The 26,356-nt window shown below is 56.0% G+C and overlaps 2 protein-coding genes across 2 annotated transcripts in view; one reads left to right on the top strand and one right to left on the bottom strand.

The window, feature by feature from the left end:
• Positions 1 to 8,782, top strand: part of ATP6V0D1 (ATPase H+ transporting V0 subunit d1) — a 39,638-nt gene extending 30,856 nt beyond the window's left edge. Inside the window, exons 3-8 of the mRNA XM_080828355.1 lie at positions 2,151 to 2,329; positions 3,656 to 3,735; positions 7,066 to 7,143; positions 7,279 to 7,455; positions 7,555 to 7,632; positions 7,734 to 8,782. Coding sequence (XP_080684481.1) covers positions 2,151 to 2,329; positions 3,656 to 3,735; positions 7,066 to 7,143; positions 7,279 to 7,455; positions 7,555 to 7,632; positions 7,734 to 7,895 — 754 coding nt within the window. The 3' untranslated portion in view covers positions 7,896 to 8,782. The remainder of the gene's footprint in view (positions 1 to 2,150; positions 2,330 to 3,655; positions 3,736 to 7,065; positions 7,144 to 7,278; positions 7,456 to 7,554; positions 7,633 to 7,733) is intronic.
• Positions 8,759 to 14,307, bottom strand: HSD11B2 (hydroxysteroid 11-beta dehydrogenase 2; the record flags this gene model as incomplete). Its single annotated transcript, XM_080828354.1, has 5 exons — positions 8,759 to 9,719; positions 9,903 to 10,040; positions 10,148 to 10,333; positions 10,461 to 10,673; positions 14,043 to 14,307. The coding sequence occupies 5 exons, from the start codon at positions 14,305 to 14,307 to the stop codon at positions 9,298 to 9,300; spliced, it is 1,224 nt and encodes a 407-aa protein (XP_080684480.1). The 3' UTR covers positions 8,759 to 9,297.
• Between the last annotated feature and the right edge of the window lie 12,049 nt (positions 14,308 to 26,356).

Genomic DNA, 26,356 nt, shown 5'->3' on the forward strand with positions numbered 1-26,356 from the left:
TACTTTCTCTTACTTCTTTGGCCAGTGGGGTTGCCGATGCTAGTGGTTGTGGGATCGATAGGATAATGTAGGCCTAAGAAGTGTGTTCTTCTCCGTGTCCCTGTCCCTGTCCCTGTCCAAAGGGTTGTGAGAATGTAGAAAAGCATCTTCTGGGTGGGGGCAGGGGTCTTTGTGGCTGTCTCGGGGAACAGGATGGCTGGAGTGGGGCTGGATGGAGTGCAGGCAGAGGGCTGTGGGCAGTGACAGGTAGCCCTGTGGTACCATGCTATATGAAATGCTGGAGGCACTGGGAACGAGGGATGCTGTCCAGGGTGGAGGGGATGCAGGCTCAGGCTGGAGGCCAAGGCACAGAGCTCTAGCGAGCTTTCTCTGTGGTCCCTTTGCTCTGCCAGCTCTGTCAGGTCAGGGGCAGAAGGCTGGCCATTTGGGCTTCTTGGCTTGTAGCTACACATGGGCCCGGCCTGAAGCCTTCAGTTGGAGAAGGTCGGGGGGGGGGGTGCGGTTGCTGTCTCTTCTCAGTGCACATCCTGTCGCTGACCCAGCCGGTTTGGGGGCGGAGAGAGGGCAGCTGCCTGGCGCCAAGCCCAGGAGAGCAGAGGTCACAGCAGGGCGCTGGGCTGGGTGGTTGTTGGGGGCGGGTGCAGCAAGCAGGGGGCGTGGGGGTCAGGCCAGGACAGGAATAGTGACTTTTTCCTCCTGCCGCCTTCCTGGAGGGCCTTGTGGGAGCTCCCGGCATGGCTGGCCCTCTGAGCTGAGACCTGGGCTACCCCTTTCCCTTTATTCTCTCAGTATTTAGGGTCACTGCCCACCTCTGTGGACAGCTTCAGCCTTAAGTGCTCAAAATACTGTCCCAGGACAGGGACCTACCCGTGGGCTACCCAAATGCTGGGGCCAGGCCTGGGCTCAGTGCCCATTGAGGGCAGCAGCCTCCACCTCGTCTCTGACCCTTCAGTGGTGTCCCTCCCCCCAGGCCTCATCCACTGCCCCGTACCCTGAGTTCTTCACTGGTGACAGGCTGGAGGAATGTTGTGGTTATTGCCACCTGACTCTGCCTGGGGCCTTCCCCCATCTTCACCCTGTCCCCACATGGGTGACTGCGCGGAGCTCTACCGCTGCTCCTTTGTGGCACTGTCTTACAGGTCGGTGGCAGAGCTCCACCCCCCCACCTCCCCCTCCCCCCAAGTCTGAAGCGGGCCGCTCGCCCTCTCCAGCTCCGCAGCCCCCTCTGCTGCCCATGCACTCAGAGCAGAGAGCCAAGAGAGCCAGGGGAGCCTCAGCCTGGGATGACCTGAGCCCCACCTCCAGGCCTTCCGGCTGGATACCTGGCCTAGGCCTCGGCTCTCAGGAGGAGGCCATGCTCCACCTTTGGAGTGGGGCTGCAGGGGCAGCTATCTACCTGTTCATCTCTGCCCAACCTGGGGCCCTCTCCAGAGGGGCCCCCCCACTGGCTCCTTCTGGCCTTTCCTCCTCTGGCCTCTTCCCACCCTACCCCTCAGCCTTTCCTCTCCTTGCTAACCACCCCTAGCCTTCCCCACCTAGAAGCCAGATTGACCCTAATGGGATTGGGTACTCCCTGCCTACATCCTGCTCATGGGTCCCTAGCACTTGAAATTCAGTCAGGACCCTCAGGTTGGCCTGGACTACCAGTGTCCAGGCCCCAGCCCACTAGCAGCACTGCCCTGCTTCCCTCCTTCTGCCAACCCTGATCTGTGCTCAGTTCCTCGAATGCGACGGGCACTTGGTGAATGCCTCCAGGCCTTTGCACACACTGTTCCCTCTTCCCAGAACGTGCTTTCATCTCCTACTTCTTTCATCCCCCAGGCTGGCCTTGTACCCCACTCCCCTTGTGCCCTGCTGGAACTATTCACACCGTGGGGTAGTTACCTGTTCCTAACCACTGAAGGGGCGTGAATCTGTGCCACATCCCCCAAGGGAGGGGCCGCATGTGTCCCAGACTCCTGGCGCTGGAGTATAGGGGTGCGCCTGGGCAGCAAGGTGAGCCAGTGGTGGTGGCCTGCAGTGTCCTCGAGGTGGCATCCCTGCGGAGGAGCGGGGGACCTGTGTGGGGTGGGGGCAGGGCACAGTGCTGGACTAGGACCGGCAGACCCTCCTCCCTGATGGGCTTCCCTGCTGTTGTGTGCCCCCTGCAGTTACAGCTACATGATTGACAATGTCATCCTGCTCATCACGGGCACGCTGCACCAGCGCTCTATTGCCGAACTTGTGCCCAAGTGCCACCCGTTAGGCAGCTTTGAGCAGATGGAGGCTGTGAACATCGCGCAGACACCTGCTGAGCTCTACAATGCCATTCTGGTGGACACGCCCCTGGGTGAGCCACTGGGGCTGAGCGGGGAGCAGGGGGGCAGTGACTCCGCACGGGGTTCACGTGGCCCCCGGCGGGGGGGGGGGGTTGATGCTGGGCCCAAAAGGGAGGCCTGCCCCCTGCTGCTTATCTTTATCTTTCCCTCTGCTTCCCTCTCATTCTCTCACCCTGCCTTCTGCTCCTTCCCTGTTGCTTTTCTGGGCCAGGCAGGCTACCCCCAGGGCCTGCCTCAGAGCGTGTAACTTTGTAAAACTGGCCAATTTCTCAGGATGCAGAGGAGGGCTGAGCTCATGGAGAGGGGAGAGGTCCAGGTCCCTCAGAGTCTTGGGAGCTCAAACTGTGCTCTACTGTGGCCCCAAGTGCGGCCAGGGTGACTGGCTGCCTGTGAGGCAGAGGAGGGAAGCAAATAGCCTCCACAGAGCAGATCCCAGGGGCCAGGTCAGGCAGTGTCCGGCAGGATGCAGGGTTCGTGTCAGAGGCCAAGAAAGGAAGGGGAACTGGGAGCTTCCTGCAGGGCCCCACCTAAGCAGTGCTGGCTCCTGCCTGTCTTGGAGGCTGGGGAGAAGGCACTAAGGCTGTCAGCAGCAAGTGCCCTCATAGCTACAATCCTCTTCCCGAGGGCACCGCCTCCAAGAAGTCTCCAGGTTAAAACACTGGGTTCTAAGCTGTACTTGTTTCTGTACTAAGAGGCCTGAGCCCTACCTGCTGGGCATATCTGCTGTAGGCTCTCTCAGTAACTCTGAGCTAGTTCATCTTTTCATCTTAAAGAAGAGACATACCGGTGAGTCTGAGGGCCCATCAGGGAAGGGGGCTCTGTCCTGCTCTGGGCTCCCACTTTCAGCCCAGCAGTGGCCCTCTGGGTCACTGGTCCATGCCCACCCAGCTCATTCTTTGTCTGGAAGAGAAAGAGGCTGGTTTTCCAAATGTGGGCCCCAGGGCTTGCAGATCTGTGGGCATCAGGCCCCAAATCCACAGCTGCCCCTTAAGGAAGGAGGATGTCATGGCCTCTTATGCAAGTCTGTCTCTGGCATGGTCTGAGCTTGGGTCTGCCCCAGAGGCGATTAGATCATGTTATGGCTGGCCGCCTCTTTATAAATCAGTTTTAGGAGCAAGGATGCAGGAGAAGCTCAGGTCAGTGCACATGGCCCCGAGGATTGCTTCTGCCACTTCCCAGGCAATCGCCAGGCTGGGTTGGGAGGCCCCCAACCCCTGGGCATTCAGGCCTGTGACAGGAGCCCCCTGGGCCCTGCAGGGGTGGCTGAAACAGCAGCTGGATTCTTGCCTCGGCTGAATCCAGTCGCCCACCCTCACCCCCACGTCTTTCTTCCCCAGCGGCCTTTTTCCAGGACTGCATTTCAGAGCAGGACCTGGATGAGATGAACATTGAGATCATCCGCAACACGCTCTACAAGGTAGGGCCCTGGCCGGTGGCAGGGACTGGCCTCTAGGCGGGGGCCCCTGCTGTGGTGGGCTGGTGGTTTGGGGGGTTGCTGGGACAGGATGCAGCTGTACCAGGCTCCTATCCCGGGGGCTTATCTGCTTCTTTGCTGGCTCCTGCGATGGGCGCAGGCTGCATGGAACAGGTTCTCCGTCTTGGCGCCTGCAGCAGGCCCTGATAAGATCAGCAGGAGTGGCTGGTGCCCCATAGCTTGGCCTGTTGGAGCTGGCCTCTGGATGGTCGCTCCTCCTGCAGCCAGGAGGGTCACGGGCTGCCATCCAGGCCATAGTTTTCAGGTTTACCCCGCTTGGACTGCTGCCAGCAAGGCTTTGAGCAGAGGCAACAGGACACTCAGGGTGGAGGGAGGGACCCAGCCAGGTGTAGCCGGGTCACCACATCCTTCTCGGGTTCCTAGGTCTAGAAATGAGAGTCACATCCCAACATCCGCTCCCACTGTCTGCTTCCTCCTCAAGGCTGTGGCATAGGTTGGTGACTCCTGGAGACAGAGTGAGCACAGGATTCGTGGGTCTCCACTGCCCTGGCCCAGAGAGGCTAGGAGCAGAGCTGCGAGCCAAGGCGGGGGGCTGGCTAGGGACCAGTGAAGGACATTTGGGACAGACTGGTCTCTGGCTGTAGTGAGGGACTGAGCTGTGGTGCCAGGACCCCTGATGGGCTGCAGCTAGGAACAAGGATCAGGCTCCGAAGTGGGGGCCAAAGAGAGCCCAGGCCAAGGGCCCTGCTGACCGAACCCTGAGAACATCTGTTGGTTGGATCTTTCCAGGGAAGGGCTTCTCCTAGCTGGGTTAGAGCTAGGGGCCCAACACTCAGCTGCCGCCTGAGCCAAGGCCCTCCAGTCTCCCTCCAGGAGCCCGGGCTAGAGTGCAAGGGAGGCTGTGGGGGTCGAGGAGGAGCCAGCTTGTGAGTGGCAGGGGTGTAGGCAGGGGAGCAGCACATGCAGAAGCAAGCAGGGAGCATGGGCCAAGTGGCACGCAGTTTGCTGTGGAAGCGCAGGTTTCAGAAGGACAGCAGGACGTAGGTCTGGAAAAAGAGAGGCACAGGATCAAGTCACCCAGGGCCTGGAGTGCCAGGCTGGAGTTTGAACTGTTTCCTGGGGATGGGGTCGGCCCGTGAAAGTTCGCAACAGGACAGAGTATCATCAGAAACTCCCCTCTGGCTGCGGTGTGGAGAGGACAGCGGAGAGGTGAGGTTCAGATAGGAAGATTGCCGACTTCTTTAGTCGTCAGGACTGCCCTAGGCGCTAGGAGGGCCTCAGTGTCCACACAGGTAAGAGGAGGAAACGGAGGGCTCCAAGAAGCAGGGTCAGTTGCCAGAAGCCACTTGCTAGACCCCGGCAACCCCGAATCACAACCTGGCTCAGCCTGTTCACACAGCACGTGCTCTGCTCTGCCCCGCTAACAGGGAGGCAGGCCAGGCAGTCAGCCGAGGCTGTGCGCGCACCATCTGAGTGCTCCTGCCCGCCCCCAGCTGGCCCTCTGCCGGGATCCCTGCCCTGAGACTGGGTGAGGGGTGCGGCTGTCCCCCCAGCCTCACCCACACCCTCACCGGGCCTGACTGGTTCTAGCTGGAGTCACTGGCGAGGGCTGCTCGGGCACTAGCTCATAAACACCGATCCAAGGCTGAGGGCACCCTGCCAGGACCGCCGGCTCGTCAGGCAATGTCCCAGCCCAGTGGCCACAGATGGGAGATTAGACGGACCCTCAACCACCTGGCGGGTGGGAACTGTAGGCAGCTGGTGCAGCAGTCATGGGCTGGCAGGCTCCAGGGGACAGGGTGGGGGTGGGGAGATAACCTCAGTACCTGGGCCTTTGGGGTCTTGCCAGTTTCTTCAGCTGCCCTCGCTTCCAGAAAAGAGTTTGGGCCTATCCCACCATCTCGCCTGACACTGGGCTCAGCCTCTGAAGGGACTGGTATGGCTCGGGGAAGGCTGGTGGCTTCCGCATAGACTGGAGCTGCAGGCCCCCCACTGGGACAAGCCTGGAGATTTGAGTACAGCCACCTTGACTGGCCGTGACGAGAAAAGTGGCTGGGGACAGTCATAGAGGGACTAAATTATCACCAAGCCATGGTAGGATTGGCAGAGGTTTCTGCCCCCCAAGCCCTCTGATTCCTGGGGATCTGCTGTGCTGGGGTCCACTCTCTCCTTCCAGGATTCTGGCTCTCTGACCTATCCTAGACTTCTGTTTCCTCTGACCCCTGTAGTCACCACAGGCCTCCTCCTGAGCCCAGCTTGCCCCGTGCAGCTGGCCAGGTTTTGTCTTTGCTTGTGGACTCCTAGGTCTCATTTTACCCCCTTGGGGCAGCAGACCCTGTGGCTTAAGTCAGCTGGTAGTGGGTGAAAAAGTCTCCGAACCTTGGAGGGAAGACCTCAGTGCCAAAAGCTTTCTAGGCTTCCCAGCTCGCACCCTCAACCCTGAAGAATCATCTCTAGCCTGTGGAGCCACAGTCCCTGTGACCATGCCACCAGAAAGGAACCAGGAGGATCTGAGTGAAGGGAGCTCCCTGGGGTCCCGAAGACCATCCCCCTGCCCCCAACCTTGACATGTGCCTGGTTGGTTTTATGAGTGAGTGCTGGCCCGGAACTAGGGCCTGAGATGACCTGTCCTTTCCTTGTGCCCAGCAGGTCCAGTTTGCTTGGGCAGGAAGTGCTCATTCCCACCACAGCCCATGTGTCCAGCCATTGCACTGCAGGGCTGACACCTGTGAGGGCAGTAACCATCCCTCAGCAGGAGTAGGGCTGACAGTTTGCTTCCTGCTTAACGATGCCTAGGAGCTACCTGAGGGATAGAGGGAGTTCTGTGAGGTGGGGGGCCAAGAGGGGTCAGGGTGCCCAGTCCAGGTGACCTCGGTGAACTCTCAGGAGTAACCTTCCCTCACTAAGCCCGGAAACGTGCTTTGGTGAGGCTGAGGAGGGGGGGGTTTGGGGGAATGGCAGGCAGAACAGCTGGGGGCAGACCGAGCCCCTCTCTGAGCCTGGCCTCCTGTGGGATGATGGTGGAGGGGCGTGGAAGGGCATGGAGGGGGCAGCACACCACGAGGCTGATGCTCTTCGGCCAGAAATTGCTCTGTCACTCCTGGGTGCAGAGAGGCAGCAGGCCAGCTGATGAACAGTTGGGATTTGTGGATATTCTGAGGCTCCGACATGGGGGCTGCCTCGGCCCATCTGTGGGTGTGTTTGGACTCACGGTGCTAGGGTCTGGGGAGGGAAGGAGGGAACGGTGAGGAGGAGGCCTGGCACGTGCCCCAGTTCCCTGCCTGGGTTGAGCAAGCCCCTTGCTTTGCACAGGCCTATCTGGAATCCTTCTACAAGTTCTGCACCCTGCTGGGCGGGACCACGGCCGATGCCATGTGCCCCATCCTGGAGGTGAGTGCCTCTCTCTCCTCCCCCCAAGCTGCCGGTCCCTGGGAGCCTGGGCTTGGGGGAAGCCCTGCTGGCTGACTGGCAACTGCCTCCCTCCCTCCCCTTCCCTCTCGCCTTACTTGTACACCGGCCCCACAGTTTGAAGCCGACCGACGAGCCTTCATCATCACCATCAACTCGTTCGACACAGAGCTGTCCAAGGAGGACCGTGCCAAGCTCTTTCCGCACTGCGGGAGGCTCTACCCGGAGGGCCTGGCCCAGCTGGCTCGGGCTGATGACTATGAGCAGGTGAAGAGTGTGGCCGACTACTACCCGGTGAGTGCCCTGGCTACAGGGGGACGGGCAGGTCTGCATGCCCAACCCACAGCTGACAGCACGCTCCCACTCACACTGTCCTTCCCTCCCCTGGGCCAGGAGTACAAGCTGCTCTTCGAGGGCGCAGGCAGCAACCCTGGAGACAAGACCCTGGAGGACCGATTCTTTGAGCATGAGGTAAGGGGTTGCTTCCCTGCCCCTCGTAGGGAGAGGTTGGTGGCTTGGGCCTGACGCTGCTGTCATAGCCACCTGCACACCACGCCTGCCTCTGTCTGTAGGTGAAACTGAACAAGCTGGCCTTCCTGAACCAGTTCCACTTTGGTATCTTCTATGCCTTTGTGAAGCTCAAGGAGCAAGAGTGTCGCAACATTGTATGGATCGCCGAGTGCATCGCCCAGCGCCACCGCGCCAAGATCGACAACTATATCCCCATCTTCTAGTGCCCTGGCCCGAGGCTCCCCACAAGTGTGTGTCTGCGTGCACTGGCATAAAGACCGTGGTTCACATGCCTTCCCTTGGGGGGTGGCACATTGTCCTAGTGACTTTCGGTTTCCCCGAACCTCTCTGAGATGGCTCTTGGGCCTAAGAAGGGGCTGGGCACCTGCTCCCCCTGTCAAGGATGGACCCCCCCCCCGGAAGGAGGCCCCCTCAGCCATCTGTTTACAGCCACTGACACGTCTGAGAAGCACGCGGTCATTCCTGAGAACCCCCGGGGCAGTGGGAGCCTCCTGTTACCCCTGTGATTGGCCCCAGGGAAGGATAGTTTGTCCTTGAGGCATAACTCTGCAAGCCTGTCCCTCAGCCCTGCCCTCTGAGACAATAAACCGCCCTGAGCCTAGCTGTCTGCTGTCTCCTTCGGGCCCCAGTACCTCTCCCAGACCCCAACTTCCCTCAGGTGCCACCTTGTCGAGCCTGCCCCTACCAAAGCTTCCAAACTCCTTCGCTGGCCCTCTTCCTGTGCAGCCAGGTTCTGCAAGGTCGGGGAAGTCACTGGAGGCCCCGATAGGCCTGTGCAGTCGGGTCCTGGCCCTGGAGGGTCCCAGGCCTATTTGCCTTATTGAGCCCCACTGTGCCCTAGGCCAGGGGCATGACCCCCATTTCACTATGAGGAAGCCCAAATCTGTGGATAAATGATCTTCCCCCGGTCAGTGAAGGGGGAACTCCGTGTGAACCACAGACCCTGTGCCCAGAGCCTCAGCCCATGCTAACCAGCAGGGGTTGCCCGGGCTGTCCCCATCTGTCACCAAACCACAACCTGTCATCCAGGTAGTCACCCCATCCCCACACAGCATTTTTCCATTCTAGGAGAAATAAAAATTTGTATTTAAAAGGTGGCAGTCAGGCAAGTGGGGTCGGCAGCCTGCCTGTGGCTGGGGGGGTTGGGGTGGGTGGTCAGGGCCCTAATTCTTGAGCCAGTCAAGAACCAGGATTCACCCTTTGAATTGCAGCACTGAGGCACTGGGGCCTCGAAAAAATCCTGAGGGGGGTCCCCACCCCACCCAGTCACTCCTTAGTTTGCAGAGACACTGTCTGCGGGATCCTGTCGAAGTCTACAGCTAAGTCTAGCACAGAGCTCCCCATCTAGCTGGGTTCTCCCAGCTCCATGGTGGAACCTTGTGCCCAGGAGGGTCTGTGTGGGCTCATGAAGCAGTAGAGAGGCCTGGAGGCTTATTGGGAAGCCTCAGCTTCACCAGGCCTGGCCTGGGGCACTGATCAAGTGGGGAGGGCTAGGGTCCTTAAGGCCAGGCTCTAGGGCAGACTCGGGGGTCACAATGCCCGGGGAGGGCCAAGGGCTCCTGAGACCTCCTCTGCTGAAACAGCTGGGCCATCTGTGGGCACTGCTCACTGGGCTGCCACGGGGGAAGGGCCTGGGTCTGGGTCCGGGCCCGGGTCCTGGGCTGCATCCTGAGCTGGGGTGGAGCCCGGCTGGCCAGGCCGCAGTGCTCTTGGCAGACAGTGATTGATGAAGAAGGTCTGCAGGAAGCGGCGCCGCAGGCCCTCAGGCAGGTAGTAGTGGATGAAGTACATGAGCCCCAGGCCATGGCCCGGGTAGTAGCGGCGGCGTGGCTGAACCGCCAGCAGTGCATCAGTGATGGCATCTACCACCGGGCTGAGGTCTGGCAGTGCCAGGCGCAGTGAGTGCAGGAACTGCCCGTGTAAGTGCTCGATGTAGTCCTCGCCGTAGGCCTGGAGCAACTCTTGGGGCAGGCTGGCCAGCAGCAGCTCCTTGCGCTGCTCCCACTGGCCCACATTGCGCACCGACTCTGGGGGGAGGGAGCGAGCGGCAAGGTCGGGGTGAGGTCAGTTAAGGAAGCCAAAGCCAGACTCAGGTCCATCTACCCCCAAACTGATCCCTGCCTCCAGCCAGAGCCTTGCCCATTCCTCAGCCCTGATCCCACCCCAGACAGGACCACGCCCACATGCCCCATCCCAGACCCAACCCCCACCTGTTTTAAAGCAGCCAGGCTGGATGACGCTGACCTTGACCCCCCAGGGCAGAAGTTCACAGCTGAATGTGTCCATGAGCAGCACCATGGCCGCTTTGGAAGTCCCATAGGCCGCCAAGCACGGGTATGGCATGTCTCCTGGGGAGGGATTGGGAGTGAAGCAGCTCAGCCTGGGCCAGAGGCTCCGGCATCCCTCCCCACTCTGCAGCAGCACCTTTTCTACTCTAGTGGGGAAGGGCACTCACCTGCTGGGCTGCCCACAGTCACGATGCGGCCCCTAGAACGGCGCAACAGTGGCAAGAGACCCTTGGTCAGCTCAAGTGCACCGAAGAAATTCACCTCCATGCAGCTGCGGAAAGTGGCCACTGGAGACAGCTCCACATCAGCCACCACATCATTGTAGCCTGCGTTGTTGACCAGGCCCCACAAGCCTGACGTCAGAGAAGGGGGTGAAAGAAGAGCCCAAAGATCCGGGTCAGGGCAGCGGCAAACCTCTAACTCCTGCCCATTCACTCCCACCCAAGCACACCCTCTCCTGGGGGAGCCACAGCCACTGACCTGTGCTGGTGGTGTGGGCCTTTGTGAACTCCAGTGCTCGGCTGATGTCTGCTGGCTTGGTTAGGTCCATCTGCAGCAGCCTTAGGCGAGGGGAACAGCAGGTGCGCAGCTCTAGGGCACCAGGGCTGTCCAAGTCCAACACGGTGGCCAGCACCGTAAAGCCCATGGCGTCTAGCTTCTTGGCTGTCTCCTTGCCAAAACCAGAGTCACAGCCTGGCCAGGGCAGAGCAGCCAGTCAGCTCCTACTGTGGCCCAGTCCGGCCCAAGATAACTCTAGGATTCACTGGGGTCCAGACAGGATCCAGGCCCCTGGATATCCAGTCTTCCAGCAGTCAGCAGCCCTCCCTCCTTCCCAGATTTGCCTCTGCAGGCTTCGCCCCTCTGGCTGAGCACCTGGGCCCCAGCTCTCTCATAGCTGCCAACTCCCTGACTCCCCATAGCTGCCCCAAACATGGCTTACAAGTCCCACTTTAACATGAGGACACAAAGACCGAGGAATTCAAAGTTGCTTCCCGAAGTCACTTAGCCAGCAAAGAGGAAGGTCAGGACTCTCCTGGAGGTCAGCAGGAGACCCTGTCTCAGCCCCCGTGTCCTGCCTGCTTTGCTTTCAGGCCTCAGCTTGCGTGTACAGTAACATAGCCTCTCCCTTTCTTGCTGTCCTTGCCTGGGCTTCGCCCTCTTACCTGGCCTAGGAAGCAGCCCCTCTTTGGTCCTGTCCCATCTTGCCCCCTTGAATCCATTCTCTACCTAAGCAGCCAGAGGGATCTTTCCAAAAATGACAGTATCACTCTGCGGCTGAAAACCTTTCCAAGCCCCCCCCACCACCACCACCACCCAGCCCTCAGGATGAAGCCCAAGCTCTCGGTGCATGTCATCACAACCTGAGCCCTACCTCCCTTCCCGGCCAACACCCCTACTATTGTTCCAGGCTGCAGGCAAGCGGGAGGCCAATCCCCACCTCACCCCTGACCCCTAGTCTTGGAATTCCAATCAGCGGCAACAGTGGGGCATTCTCTGAGCCTCAGACCACTTGCCCCCAGGACTGGCAAGATGATGGATGGAGAAGAGAACAGACCTGCATTTGAATCCCTTCCCACACCCAACAAGTGTGACCTGAGGTCAGTTACCACTTTAGAGACTTAATTTCCTGTCTTTGGTATGTGGAGAGAGGAACCACCAGGCAGAGCCAGAGTGAGGGTCTGATAAGCAATGCCCCCTTCCCTTGACTGTTCCCATTCTGATCCCGATTCCTGGGCAGCCAGCAAGGGGAGGGAGAGGCCCATGAGGGTTGAGGCTCTCTGAAGCCTGTCTCCCTGGAGGTCCTGCTGAACAGAAGCTTCACAGGAGCCCTGCTTCCCCAGTTCTGGACAATTCTGGACACTCTGGGATGGGAAGCCCTCTTCACCTCAGCCCTGCCCCCTCTGCTGAGGCAGAGAACAAAGCTGAGCAGGGGGCTGTGAGCTGGGCTTTGCGTGGGTGGCTGGGGGACTGCAGACAGCCCTGGGCTGATGGGTCTTTCCAGGGCCAGTGTGGCTCCGAGAGGCAAGGGAGCACGTGTGTGCCCACTCGAATAAGCTCCCTCCCGGAGCAGACAGGCCATTCACAGGGAGAGGGAGGTCTTCCAGAGCCTCAGCTCTGCGGCCCCAATAGTCACCCATGCCTTGCACATCCTCTTGTTCACCTGTACACACACAGACACCTGTACATACCTCCAACCTGCCTGCATATTCACACGGGGGTTCATGCCCAGGAAACCCCCTGCCACCATCAGTACACAGATGTGCACACAAGGCACTCAGCCACTCAGCCCAAACTCTGACCCCATGGCTGAGCTCTTGGAGTGGCCTTGGGCAGCAGTTTTCAGGGGAATTCTCAGGCAGCTCTGGCAGGCTCAAGACACTGTTCCTGGCAGGTGAGGCAGGGCCTGGTCACCTCTTTGTCTTGCAGTCAGGTGGTGAGAGAGGAACCCGCAGAGATGCTGGACTGGGCTGGGCAGCGCTCCCATCCCAGGGCTTTACAGCCAGAGTTGCGGGAGCCCAAGCCTCAGCTGGCATCCCACCTCTCCCCTCACTCTCAGGCTCAAGGCAAGGAGAAGTAACAGCAGCAGCATGAAGGCCTGAGTGGAGATCTCAGGAAAGACTGCCCACTGGGTCACCAGTACTAGCAGATAGCCCGGGTCCTGTTGAGGCAGCTCACACATTAGAAGGCAGAGCTCACAACCTAGTTCCTGCTTCATACCAGGAGGGTCTGTATCTTTCCTTTCTCAATCCCCTGGAATTTCATACTGTACCCTGAACTCAGGTCCCACTCATCCAGCCTGAACCCTGCTTTAACTCCATCCTCTTGCTGAAGCCCAAAAGCTCTCATGCCATCCTTACTCCCACCCCACCTCAGCAATCTGGCTTCTTACCTGGCATTCAGGGTCTCTTCTGAGGAAACCGCATCCCAGCAGCCGGGCTAGTTATGGACTGTCCCCTACCCAGGCCATGCTCATTCCTGTCTCAAACCTTTGTCCCACATCCACGCTTTGTCTGATCCAAAACACCTTCCATCTATCTTCACTCATCCTCCCAGGCCCAGCACAAGGATGGCCTCTGGGAAGTTCTCCTAGGTCTATCTGATCATGCAAGGGCCCCTACTGGACAGAGCCTCTAAGAAGCTGGTCTAGAGGCAGCCCTCAGAGGCAGGGCCCAATGTAAGGGCAGAGCTCTGAGAACCTGTCCAAAGCCATGCGGGTTGGGGGAGAACCAGGCTGCCCCTCCCCCCTTCCAACAGAGCCAGTGCCCCCTGGCCTTTCTCCCCCTCCCCACTTCCGGCTAAGCCTTAGTCACCCCCCCGCGGCCCCCCTCCCACTACCATCCTTCTGGTGATAGATTTATTCCCTGCTCTAGACAAAGGGAACTCTGCCAGGCAGCAAGAGGCACCTGAGTACATACAGCCCTCCAAGACCTCCTTCCTGGGCACTGAAGGAGGAATTGTGGGGTGGGGTGCTGGTTGCAGACTCCGGACGGCTACCTCAGCAGTTTGGGGATGGGTGGCAGGTTCTGAGAGGCAGCTGAATGCCCAGATGCCTCTCATGGTGACCTCAACCTTTTCTGGAGTCTAAGGATCCCAGTCAGCTGGGGGGGGGTGCCCCAACTCCCCATCTAAGTGCCTTCCTCTGACCCCAGGGAAGAGGAGATAGGGCATCCCATGTGGGGATGTTAGGTAGAGGTCAAGGGGTGACCATCCTCTGAAGTCCTTCGGAGCACACCCCTGTCCAGAGACTGCTGTCTTGAGGAGGGGCATAACATAAACCCCAAACTCCAGGAGGTTCCGTCTTTCTCATCCAGCAGTTGTCCCTACGCACCTGCCCACTCCCGGCCTCATTTTCCCTCCAACGCTCTCCACAGCGGCAGGTAGTTAACCCGGACTTAGGGAGGTGCCTTGCGCTTCCTACTTGGCTCACTCCCGGCACCCAAGGGAAGGCGACACTCCCACTCCTGCGCTAGGGTCCCGCCTTGCCTTGGCGTGCTCAAGGGGAGCCCTCTGGGGGTCTGGTCCCGCCCTCGAGCCTGGAGTCCCCGCGCTTCGCGCACTCACCGGTGATGAGCACCGCGCGAGTGGCCACGGGCAGGCGCGGCGAGCGCGCCAGGCGGGACAACGCGATCCAGCCGGCGGCGGCCAGCACGGCGAGTGCGGCCGGCGGGGGCAGCAGGCGCTGGCACAGCCAGTCGAGCGCAGCCAGCAGCGCCAGCGCCGCCAGCAGCGGGCGGCCCAGACGCAGGTCTGCGCGCAGCAGCTGCAGCAGAGCGCGAGCGGCCACAAGCAGCCAGGCGCCGCCCGACGGCCAAGGCCAGCGCTCCATGGCGGCTGGGCCGGGCTGGGCCGGGGCGGGGGCCGGGCTGGGGAGCAGGGAGAGGGACTTGGGGGCCGGGACGAGGGGCGAGGGGCGCGGGGTGCAGCAGAACACCGGCCAAGGACGGGAGGGACACTCGCTTTCTCTGTTCGCCCTCGGGCCGAGCTTATAAAGAGCCCCGGGGGGGCGGGGGAGAGGGCGGAGCTGAGGCGGGGAAGGGGCGGGGCTTTCCTCCACTTTTCACCCGCACCCTCCTCCGGGCAGGTGCCCCCCCTCCGCCCCGCCCCTGCGGCCAGATCTGCTTTCTAAGAAGCCGGAACAAAGTCCCAAAGTTGCTGCTAGAGGAGGAGCCGCCTAGCCGCGGACCGTGCCGGGAACAGGGCCGGTCAGTGCAGCCCTCGTCCCTTGCATCTGCTCACCCCTTCGCCCAAACCCCCCACGCTCCAAAGGCCGCTGACCCGCCGCTCCCAGGTGAGCACACCCACCTCACACTTGCTTGGGACACCTAAGGACACTTTAGAACCACCATCAGCTTCCCACACCGACAGCACCTGTGCGGCCTCCTGGCCTGCGGAACAGCTTGGAGAAGCAGCCCGCCCTCACCCGGCCGGCCGCCGCACCCGCAGCGGGCACACGCGCCGCACTCCCACGCTGTGCACGGCCGCAGGTTCCTCGCGCGCGCGCGCGCGCGCGCGCACACACACACACACACACACACACACACACGCCCTGACGCGCGCTCACACCTAAGCTGCCCGCGGCCACAAAACCGGCTTGTGGCGGGTGCTGGGGGGAGCAAGATGACTGCCCAGGTTCTTGGGAGTCTCTTGCCCCGCCTTCCACCTTCCCTCCAGGGCCCAGTCCTGGGGATAAACGAACCCCACCTCTTTCTGCCAAACAAGTGTACGTGTGTGGGAGTGCAGGGGTGTGGGTGTGTGTGTGTGGCGGAGGCGGGGGCTCACAGAAAGTGTCTAGGCCTCCCATTACTTCCAGCCCACCCTCCAACCCATACTCCAGGCCAATGGGGACACCTGGAGAGTCAGTGAGGGCAGCCTCTAGGAGGAGGTGATCCCTGTCCTACTCCCATGATTCCGCAGGGTATAAAATAAGTGATGTGAGTGTGGGTGCATTTCCCTGCCTGTATATATGAAGATCTGTGTTTGTGTGTGGCCCAGCGGCCCCCCATCCTGCCCACCCCCGTGTCTGGCACCCTGTATTTGGCATCCATGCTAGGGCTCTGCCAGGCACTAGGAATTGGTGCCAGCATCTGGCTGCCAGGCCTGATTTTGAGGGCAGTAGGTGCACCCCATGGCAGAAGGAGTCCCTGCTTCCTGTGGGCCTCTGGATCTTGCCCACTGCCTCATCTATGCCCAAACTAGGTCCTGGGAGGTCATGGACCCCTCCTAGCCCTGTGGCCAATCTCTATCTTAGGTGCTCAGGCTCTGTGCCATGGCTTAGAGGCAATGCCTCCTTCAAAGCCTTCTCTGCCGCCCAGGCATGGCTCCCTGTTGGGCCAGGGGAGTCTCAGGGAGGGGGCTGGGAGCCACTTAGGAAGGGGCCTCTGGGTTGAGGGCCCATCTCCTGTTCAGAGCCACTTCTGTGCTTTTAAGTATTCCTCCTCCTCTCAGCACAGAAGGCAGGCTAGCTCTGGCCTGGGGAGGAAATGTGTGACTACCTTGAGCACATGACCTTGTGTACCTGTTTGTGCCAGTATTTGCAAACACTTGTGTCCATGTCCTGTGCCATGACCTGCAAGTGCCTGTGAGTGCACTTGTGTATGTTGTGTGTGCTTCTGGTGACTCTTCCTTTGTCTGGGTCATCCTTTGGAAACTCAGGGAAACATTCCTTTTCCAAAACCTGCTGACTCCTGTTGCTCTGAATCTATGGCCCAAGCTCACAGGTAGACACAGCAACCTTGGCCTAGCTTCCTGACCTGAGCTGTAGACCCTGGATTTGTGGGAACCCTCGCCCCACTTTGTCACCCTGTTGAAAGTCTGGCTATGGTTTATCCTGCCTTGGCATATTAAGGGCTTCCTTGGGAGCTGGACAGGCATTTAGAGGAGGAAGTGGGGTAGGGGTCCCAGGCAGTCTTCAAGGTCAAGGCCACACAGGTAGTCCTTAGCACTTGCTGAACTAAAACCCAAACTATGGGAAGTGGAAGTGGGACAGCAAAGTGAGAACACAGAATGAGAAGCAGAATCCTATACTGTGGGGTGCCTGGGTGGCTCAGCGGATTAAGCCACTGCCTTTGGCTCAGGTCATGATCTCAGGGTCCTGGGATCAAGCCCTGAAGCGGGGTCTCTGCTCAGCAGGGAGCCTGCTTCTCCCCCCACTCTCTGCCTGACTCTCTACTTGTGATCTCTCTCTCTCTCTGTCAAATAAATAAATAAAATCTAAAAGAAAAAAAAAAAAAAGAATCCTACACTGTCCTGAGAAGGAACCATGAAGAATCCTGACTTATCGGGAAGCCCATAGTGGGGAGAAAGACTTGCTGAGAGGGGTTATAGAGAATTGCCTTTGGTTGCAGAGTATAGGACAGCTAGGATGGGGAGGGGATATTTCCAGCTCATCTTTTGGGATTCTCTGCCACCTTGGACAGAACCATTAGTCTTGTGTGATCTGGGTCTTGTGGGACTGGATGACCTGCCACATTTTTATATGTGCCCACCCAGCTCACCCAAATTCACCCTACTTCCAAGGCCAAGAGGCCAGGCCTCCTTCCTAGGATCTATGGGGCAGTCTTCTGTGGCCTCCTCGGCAGCTGAACCCTTAGCCCTCATCAGGTGGAGAAGTTCTGGAAGTAGAAAGAAGGTGGTTCAGGCAGTCATGGATGGGAGGGGCTGGCCCAACCCTGTCTGAGGCCTGCTGCCAGCTTGTGCCTGCCCAGGGGCAGAGAACCAGCCTCTGCCAGAACCAGGAGTCTGGGCTGGCAGGAGCCTCCAAGGAAGAGAAGGAAAGGGAGGCAGAGGGCAGTAGCCCCAACTGATAAGGCAGGGCCTGACAGGGTCAATGGAATGAAGAGCAACCAGAAGGATCAGAGCCCCCTAGCCACCCCACCCCTAAGCCCTCAGCCCATTGTCTCCCCGAGTCCTCAGTCTGACATCCCCCTCACTGCCCGCCACCACCCATGATCTCTCCTTCCCCTTGGTCAGAAACCTGGTGAGGCAAACCCTTAGCTTACCCCAGGCTCTAGAGGGTCACTGGTTGGTGGGGGGCTGGCGGGCTGGCTCCAGTCAGCTCCAGGTGAGTCTCGCAGCTCACTGGCACCATCTGCTGGCCTCGCTGGAAGGGCGCGGCTCTGAGGGGATAGAGTGAAGCTGAAGGCTGGATTTGAGGATGAGGGGAACAGAAGCACGCGTGGGGTACCGTCACAGCCTCCAAGAGTCCTCCCTCTGTCCCCTGGCCACACTGGGGCTCCTGGAGCCAAGACTTCTTCATCATGTCTTCCTCCCTTGGTGGTGCAGCTCAGGGGCAGCAAAGTCCCAAGGAGGCCCTGCCTTGCCCTCTGGTCCCTCCCAGCACCCCAGCACCCCTCTCTCCAGCACATGGCAGAGGGGCTCATCTTTCTGGCAATGGCCAGTACCCCCACAGAGGTTCCAGAGCCCATCGCCACCATCCTCAGAGATAGCAAACTTTTGTTCAGTTTCTACTGGATGCCAGCCCCTGTGGTGGGTGTCCTGGGTTCATAACAACAACCGGCCTCTTCCACTGGTGGCCGCAACAGAGAACGTCTTTCACCTCAATCCCATACAACTCCCCTCCAGCACTGTTCTTGTGCTCCCCTCTCCTCAGCCGCATTTCTTCAAATTTATCTATGATCGCCATCTCCACTCTCTCCCCGCCCCCACTCTAGCTCTGCATGGCTCCCCCTCCTGACCTCACCAAAGGCCACCAGAGAACCACATCCCATTTCCCAAATACGACAGACACATCTCTGCTCAGGTGTACGTGAGCTCTCGCTTCAGACTCAGGGGTACTTGAGCCCAAAGTCTGGGATCTTGAGAACTGTGTTAATGCGGGACCACGTTTGCCACATGCGGCCTCATAAAATTTCGTTCTGTGGGCAAAAGGAGAGCTGGGAATGGTCTTGAGCAAATGAGATACCTGTCCCAATTGCCAGGAAATGGATTTAGGGATGGGGGGAGAGTGGAGGCTGGGAGTCTTGTTGTGGCATCCAGACAAGGGACAGAAGCAGAGGTCTGCTTTGGGCTAAGCGAGTCCAAGATGCTCATGGATATGCAAGAGCTGAGCCCAGAGGCACCTGGATGCCAGCGGTCTCCGGCACATAACACGGCTCCATGGCACAGGAGCCCAGGAGATCACCGACCCACCTTCATGTACCCTAGGCATGAAGTGAAATCCCTCTGTTTTCAGAGGTACGCTATCCAGGCTTTGCATCCGGAAATCCAGCCCTTTGGTTAGCGGGGAAAGGTGAGGCAGGGGAAGCCTGGGATATCACTTGCATTTTCAAACCGTCTTGCACCCTCCTCAGAACTTTTCTTTTGCCTCCAGGATTGAAGGCAGATATTTGGGGATTAGGGCCCTCGAGTTTGGGAAACACTAAGAGAATGTGCTCAGAAGCGTTTTTCTAGACCAGCCCTGGGGGGGAAAGGCAAGCCCAAGTGAGAACACCTGCCAGGCGTGCCTGGCTGACTCCAGGTGAAACCGGCTATCTCGGATCCCACAGTGTGGTTTTTGAGTCATTCGTAACCCTCTGCCACATTTCCTGTGTGTTTGTCATATGCCAGTCCTGTGTGTTGTTTCCTCGTCCCTTATTTTATTTACTATGCTCATATAGTCCCTGTGAAGCAGGTACTATACATGAGAGAACAACCCCAGGGGCACCTGGTGGTTAAGTAGGTTAATCAGCCGACTCCTGGTTTCTGCTCAGGTCATGATCCCAGGGTCCTGGGATCCAGCCCCAGGTGGGGTGTCCTCCGAGCAGAGTCTACTTGTCCCTCTCCCTCTGCTCCCCCCTCCCATCCTGCTGTCTCTCTCAAATAATAAATAAATAAAATATTTTTTAAAAAAAGAAAGAAAGGAAACCTAGAGAAGTTATGGGGTGCCGTAGGTCACACAGCTATCCAGACGCTAGGCTCCCAACCATCTGGTCACACACACTGCCTCCTGGCCTTCAGCCTCGGGGGCTGGCAATACCTGGGTGAAAGACTATCAACCTTCTTTTAAAATTTGCTTCTAGACTAGAAACATGTCTCCCAATGGTAGAATTAAGGCAAGTTGTTAAAATGAATTCCAAGGCTTGCTTCTTTATAATTCCATCACGGCTGATTTAGGCCTTTTTTTTTTTTTTTGGCAGAACAACTGCAAAAGATACAAAAATTAGTTGCTGTTGGCTAGCTGATTTACTCTATTTGCATATATAAAATTCAGCCCCAGCCTTGGTGGCTAATACCCCCCTGGGGAAGCTGTGGCTGTTTTCTGATTGCTGGTGGGGAGGCCTGTGTGCCTTGTTTTTTTAAATAAACTGAAACCAGATGGAGGGGGGTTTTGTTCACAGCCTTGCCTACAATTTTCTCCAGCAAATTCCTTGAAAAGCCAAACCACCTATGAGTGGTGCCTGTTCTCCTAGGAGGTCTCTCACCGCTGGTATGCAAATGGTGAGCAGGATGGGGATTTCTGAAAGTGAAACAAAAGAAGGGGCAGAGGAAGCTTCTTGGGTCAGGGGCTTTCTGGAATGCGGGGTCATCTCCTCATGGAGCCCCGATTTTAGATCTGCACTTAGAGTTTGTGTCCTCATTCTCCCCTTCTCCCTGGAGTTGGGGGTTAGCCTGGGGAGATGGAGTCTTGGGCTGGGCTTGAGTCAGAATCACCTGGACCCATCACCTGGTGAAAATAAGGATTCCAGACTCCCCCCTGCATATCCCATTTGTACTGCTAACTGCTGGTGTGAGATGCCACCTCTTCAAATGGGTTGATTTTTGAGTCGGTGGGGGGGTATATTCCCCAAAAGGGGCCCAAGCCATTCTGGCTTCCATCCTGGGAAGACCAGTTGCTCATGGTGGTTATCGAAATATTTTTAATCACCAGCCAGGTCTAGGGCTTTTGTAACGTCCCTCAAGCACCTCGTTAAGTGATTCCTTGCTTGGAGAGATGAAGCAAAGCCTCCCCCTGGTCACAGTGTCAGGGGGTTAGCATTTTTCTTTGGAATGTGAATTGGGTATTGTCGCAGTGAGGTATGACCCAGTCCCCGGGCAGGGGGAGGACACGTCTTTCCCAGCTCCAACCTTCATTCCTAGCTCAGAACACTGTTCTTTTGGATTCCGAGCCTTTTCAGATAATTGTGTCAGGTTACATAAGGTTTCGAGATATGAGCACTCAAAGGAAATTCCGCTGGGAACAGGCCTGAGAGGTTCCGGCGCATAATTTGCTTTCAAGTATTCCAGGAAAAATTCAGGTGTTTCAGGCCTGCACATTTCTGAAATAAAGTAACCACAGTCAGCAGCTTTGCAAGCATGTACCATTGCCCATAGAAGTGAGCTAGCAAAGAGAGCAATTTCATGCAGGATGAAAATACCCCTCCCTGGGGAGCATGTGCAGGCCCCAGGGAGAGGAGTTCATTTACAAAGAGGACTGCTTTGACGAGGCAGCCATAGATATTTTCACCAGCACAAAACACCCTTTACCACCCCCCACCCTCCCCTGCGTCTTAGGTAACACATGTGGTAGACACAAGCCTTCAGTTTTCCAAGAAACATTAAATAAAAACTGAATTACTGGCAGAGAAGCTTTAAAATCTTTAGTTCCTCGGACTCTGTGGGCACATTTTTCACACATCATGATTTTTATTACATTTGCCTCCGAGGGACTGCCCTGCAGCAGCTCTGTTGCATAAGGCGCTGTTTCCAAACACCTTGTCCCCAACGAGACACACAGAATAAGTTTTATCTAGGTCCGAGAGAGTTCTGGAGGGGTGACATCGTGTTCCAAGCTGCACTGGTTATAGTCAACAGTGGGAAGGCTTCCAGAATCTTCTCACCAAGGAAGCTGAGAGAATACTCTGAATACCGAGCAGTATTTCTTTCTTAAAGCACAAAGTGGTCATAAAAACCATTTAACACGGAAAAATTAATGGGAGGAAAATGTCCTGAGTGTAGCAAATAAAAAAAATCTTTACAAGGCATACGGAAAAAAAATAGATGTACTACGTTGAAGGGATATGAACATAGGAAAGACAATTTTTGCACCAAAAATAATTCAACAAGTATCATTTACTTTATAAAAGGCTTCACAAAAGAACTCCTATAAGAAGCAGTATCTTTTCATTTATTCCATCTTTCTGCCCTCCCTTCCTTTCTTCAGCAAACATTTATTGAGCATTTGCTGTGTTCCAAGCTCTGTACTAAGGAGTTAAATAAGCATCATTCCTCCCCTTGGGTTCTCTCTCTGGCTGTCTGGAGGGACAGCCCCTAATCAGATCACTACACAATCAGGAGCCACCGAGAGTGGAAACCAGAGTCCCATGGTGCTATGGGAGTAACAGCGTCTTCTGAGAGTCGGGGAAAGCTAGCCCAGAGGAAGTGATGCTCCAGGTAGCAAACAGCATCAGTGCAAAAGGCCTCAGTATGACCGCGAGCCTGGTCCTTTGAGGAAAGGGAGGCCCATGAGGCTGTAGGAATTACCCGGAGCCAGGGGGCACAGGAGGTCTTGGAGGCCACTGTGAGGAGGAGGTTTTGATTCTAATTTCATGGTATATTGAACTATTGTTCCCTGGGGAGCAGGGAGAGTCATGATGGTTGTAAATTGGAAGTAAAATAATCGGTTTGGCTTTAAAAAAAAAAACAAAACTTTTTTTGACAGCCATAAGTTGTGAGGAGAATGGAGTGATGGGGATGGGAGCCCACAGTGGAAGCACTAAGAACAGTCTGGAGGCTACTGAGCTTGCCCGGGCAAGAAATTCTGGTGGCCATGGGCACAAGCCAAGTGGAGGGGCCCGTTCATCCAGGGTTCATTGGAAAGGGTACTGTGACCCAGACAAAGTGGACCCAGAGAATGAGAGCTGTGGCTGGCCACATCCCACCCGGGCTAATTTGACAATTAAAATTTAATTTCATTAGTTGATGAAATGAATAGCATCATCTTCCTGATGGAAAGACAAGCAAGGTCTAGATGATACATATGGATGTCTACTACCAGCTGAATACTCCATGTGCTTTAGTAGTACAAGCACAATTTCAGTCCTCCTCACACTTGTGTGGTAGCTAGTTACCTTCATTTCACCAAAGGGGCAAATTGAGACTCACAGAGGTGAACGAGTTTGCCCACCTGGCGACGGCAGAGCTGGGATTGAAACTGGTAAACTATGGACCTGCCCTGGGACGAGTGACAGGTCTTGGGGGGGCCCAGGTGCACAATGGCTCTAATGAAGGATGGCCTGGTTTGGCACAGGGCATGGGGATTTTTTAATCTTTAAGGGTGTGCAAGCCCTTAAAACCACAATTGGGCCTTTTCTCCCTGTAGCCTGGGCTCTTCCACCCTGGGCAACTGACCTTGTGGGGCAGCCATTGTGGACAGGAACAAGTTCTGCCCCAGGGGCTGACTTCTGTTCCAGAAAAGTGGGCCTCACATTTTCATGGAAATTGGCCAAAGGGGAAGGAGGAGCTAAGACAACACTCCAAGTAAAGGGAACCCTGTGGAGAAAGGCCTGGGGGTGGCAGCAAATGCTGTGGGTTCCAGGAGCTGCGTAATCCTCAGAGAGGACCGGGTTGGGGAGGTGGACAGGAACTTGTTCTTCAAGTCCTTGGTAGCCATGCTGTGGTCTTTTAATTCATCCTAAATGCAAAAGGGACCCCTGGAATGCAGAAGACCTATCAGATGTTATTTTCATATTGAGAAGGTTTCTCTGCCATGGGAGCGGGCAACGTGTTGCTTTCTTTAGTAGGTGATGCCCTGGGTGGTGTCAGGTTCTGGACTGGGGACCTCACTATGTTGACAGACTCTGGAAGAATATGATCAAACTGCCTGTGCTTTTATTTATTTATTTATTTATTTATTTATAAAGATTTTTTATTTATTTATTTGAGAGTGAGAGAGTTGAGAGAGAACATGAGAGGGGAGAAGGTCAGAGGGAGAAGGAAACTTCCCATGGAGCTGGGAGCAGATGTGGGACTCGATCCCGGGACTCCGGGACCATGACCTGAGCCGAAGGCAGTCGCTTAACCAACTGAGCCACCCAGGCGCCCCCCTGCCTGTGCTTTTAAAGAGCAAGTTTGACCAAGGGTACCTGACTGGTTCAGTTGGTAGACATGGACCCTTGATCTTGAGGTCATGAGTTCAAGCCCCATATTGGGTGTAGAGCTTAATAAAATTAAATAAATAAATAAAATAAAAAGCAATTTGGCCAGAGGGAGTCCTTTTCTCTGAGAGCCTGGCTTGGAATCACGCAGACAGACATGGAGGGAATCTGAGCTGTCCCTTGGACTTTTGTTTCAAATGAGACCTGTTTTAATTCATTGTATGTGTATTTAACCCTATTTGAAACCCACTGTATTAATTTCCTATTGCTACAATAAGCTGTTGCCACAATACATATTTAAAAATAATACATATTTTTTACCTTACAGTTCTGGACGTCAGAAATTTGAAGTGGGTCTTACTGGGCTAAAGTCAAGGTGTCAGCAGGCTTGTTCCTTCTGGAGGCTCTCGGGAACAATCTGTTTCCTTGCCCTTTCCAGCTTCGAAGCCGTCTGCATTCCTCAGGTCCTGGCTTCTTCCTCCACCTTCAAAGCCAGTAGCGCAGTGTTGTCATATCTCTTTGACCTTTCCTTTCATTATCACATCACCTTCTCCCATTCTGACCCTTGGGCCTCCCTCTCATAAGGGCCCTATGACCAACAGTGAGCTGACCTGGAAAATCCTGGATAATCTCCCCCATTTCAATCTCCTTAATTTAATCAAAGTCTCTTTTGCCTTGTAAATGACATATTCATAACTTTCAGAGATTAGGATGTGGACATCTTTGGGAGGCCATTATTCAGACTACAACCCACTTTAACAAATAAAGAGAAAGGCGGAACCTGGCTGGCTCAGTCAATAGAGCATGTGACTCTTGATCTCGGGGTTGTAAGTTAGAGCCCCATGCTGGGTGTAGAGATTACTTAAAAATAAATTTTTTTAATAAGATTTTATTTATTTGACAGAGAGAGACAGCGAGATAGGGAATACAAGTAGGGGGAGTGGGAGAAGGAGAAGCAGGCTTCCCGCCAAGCAGGGAGCCCGACGTGGAGCTCCATCCCAGGACCCTGGGATCATTACCTGAGCCAAAGGCAGACGCTTAACAACTGAGCCACCCAGGCGCCCCAAAAATAAAATCTTTAAAAAAATATGGAGAGAATGATAAGCCCAGCAGCTGGGAGAAGAATGGTCCGGATGTAGGCAGGCAGTTGGTAGGAAGCTAGGGCAGAATCAGCAAGTAAGATGTTGGTGGTCTGGACTGGAGTGGAGTGGGAGGAATGGACACTGGACATGCTGCCTAGTCTTGGGAACTATCTGGTTTAGATGGACAAGGACCAGGAGGAGACTGAGTAGTTAGTGGTGCCCTTTGGAGGGCGTGAGCGAAGGAACAACTTTGTGGCAAAGACAGAAAGGGTATATAGGGATATGTTGCATTTAGATACCCATGGGACATCCAGGAGACATGCCTGGGAGGCAGGTGGGCCCAGGACCTAGATGGCTGTGACTCTCAGATTCCCTCCCTTCCCTGTGGGCATAAATGGGCTCATCCTTTACATTGATTTCTGGGTCACCATCTCTGTTGGACCCTAAAGTCCTTCAATTCCAGGTAAGAGTCATCTTGATTGACATCTTAGTATATGTGCTGCCGAAGCGAGCACCATCTTGATTGACATCTTAACAAGAGAAATCATCTTGTATTTCTGAGGCCAGAGTAGCAGTGATATTTATTCCACACCGAGTTTGAGTTTATCAGGCCTGGAAACAAGAATTTATATGGTAGAGAGATTAAATCACTTGCACAATGACTCACAACTGACTTTTGACAAAACAGGAGTTGTTATGTTGCTTTTACTATACACATGTGGCTCATACATTTTAGGCATAGGGATGCTTTCTGTCCAACCTGTTCTGAGCAAGTAGCCAGCTAGCTGCTCACCATTTTAGGGCCTTGGAGATATGGATAGGACTGCTGGCAGAAGACAAAGTTTCTTCATTGTTTTTTTTGGGGGGCGGGGGAAAGCCTGAGCTCATGGGAGAGTCCATTTCCAGTGCTCCCTGGCTTTCAGGGAAGTCAGGTCCAGGAAAGAGTCTTCAGGCCCTGGGACCCAGGAAGCAGGCACCTGTCCCTGGCAATCTTTTTTTTTTTTTTTTTTTTTTAAGATTTATTAAAATTTTTTTTTGTTTGTTTAAGAGAGTGAGAGGAGAGGCAGAGAGAATCTCCAGCAGAATTCCTGCTGAGTGCAGAGCCCAATGTGGGCCTTGGTTCTAAGACCCTGAGATCATGACCTGAGCTCAAATCAAGAGGCAGAGGCTTACCTGACTGAGCCACTCAGGTGCCCCTGTCCCTGGCAATCTTGGGGCAGCAGGCATGGCCCCTCAGAGCCCGACCCTGGAAGTCCTGTGATTGGGACAAAGGCTGTGGCCTCAGTACCAGAGAAGGCTCGTGACTTCTCAGACTGCTACTGCAGGAGATCCTGAGTCCTTGGAATAACCTGGGTAAGAGGAGCCCAGTGGAGACCAAGACTGCATTTCCTACCAGCCTGGAGGATGGGGGCTCTCAGTAGGATATATACTTGATTAAAAGAAATATAAAAAGATATTTTGTGCTATATATTTTGCTCTTACACTTCACACTTTATATTATGGGGAAACCTGCATATTGGCTGTACCTGTCTTTCCCTTACCCTATAATCTCCCTGAAGGGCAGGGATCTCATGAGTGTTCCCCATGGAATGTCCAGTGCTCAGCACATACTCATAAAGTGTGCAGGCTGACTTGGGGGGGGGGTGTCTTCCTGAGAGGGGTGGTCTAACTGAAGGGGGTCGTTTTGGGGACAAGTTAGGATTTCCAGAAGACATCTGTGGGA

The sequence above is a fragment of the Martes martes genome, assembly GCF_963455335.1.
Source record: "Martes martes genome assembly, chromosome: 17".
NCBI classification, from domain to species: domain Eukaryota; kingdom Metazoa; phylum Chordata; class Mammalia; order Carnivora; family Mustelidae; genus Martes; species Martes martes.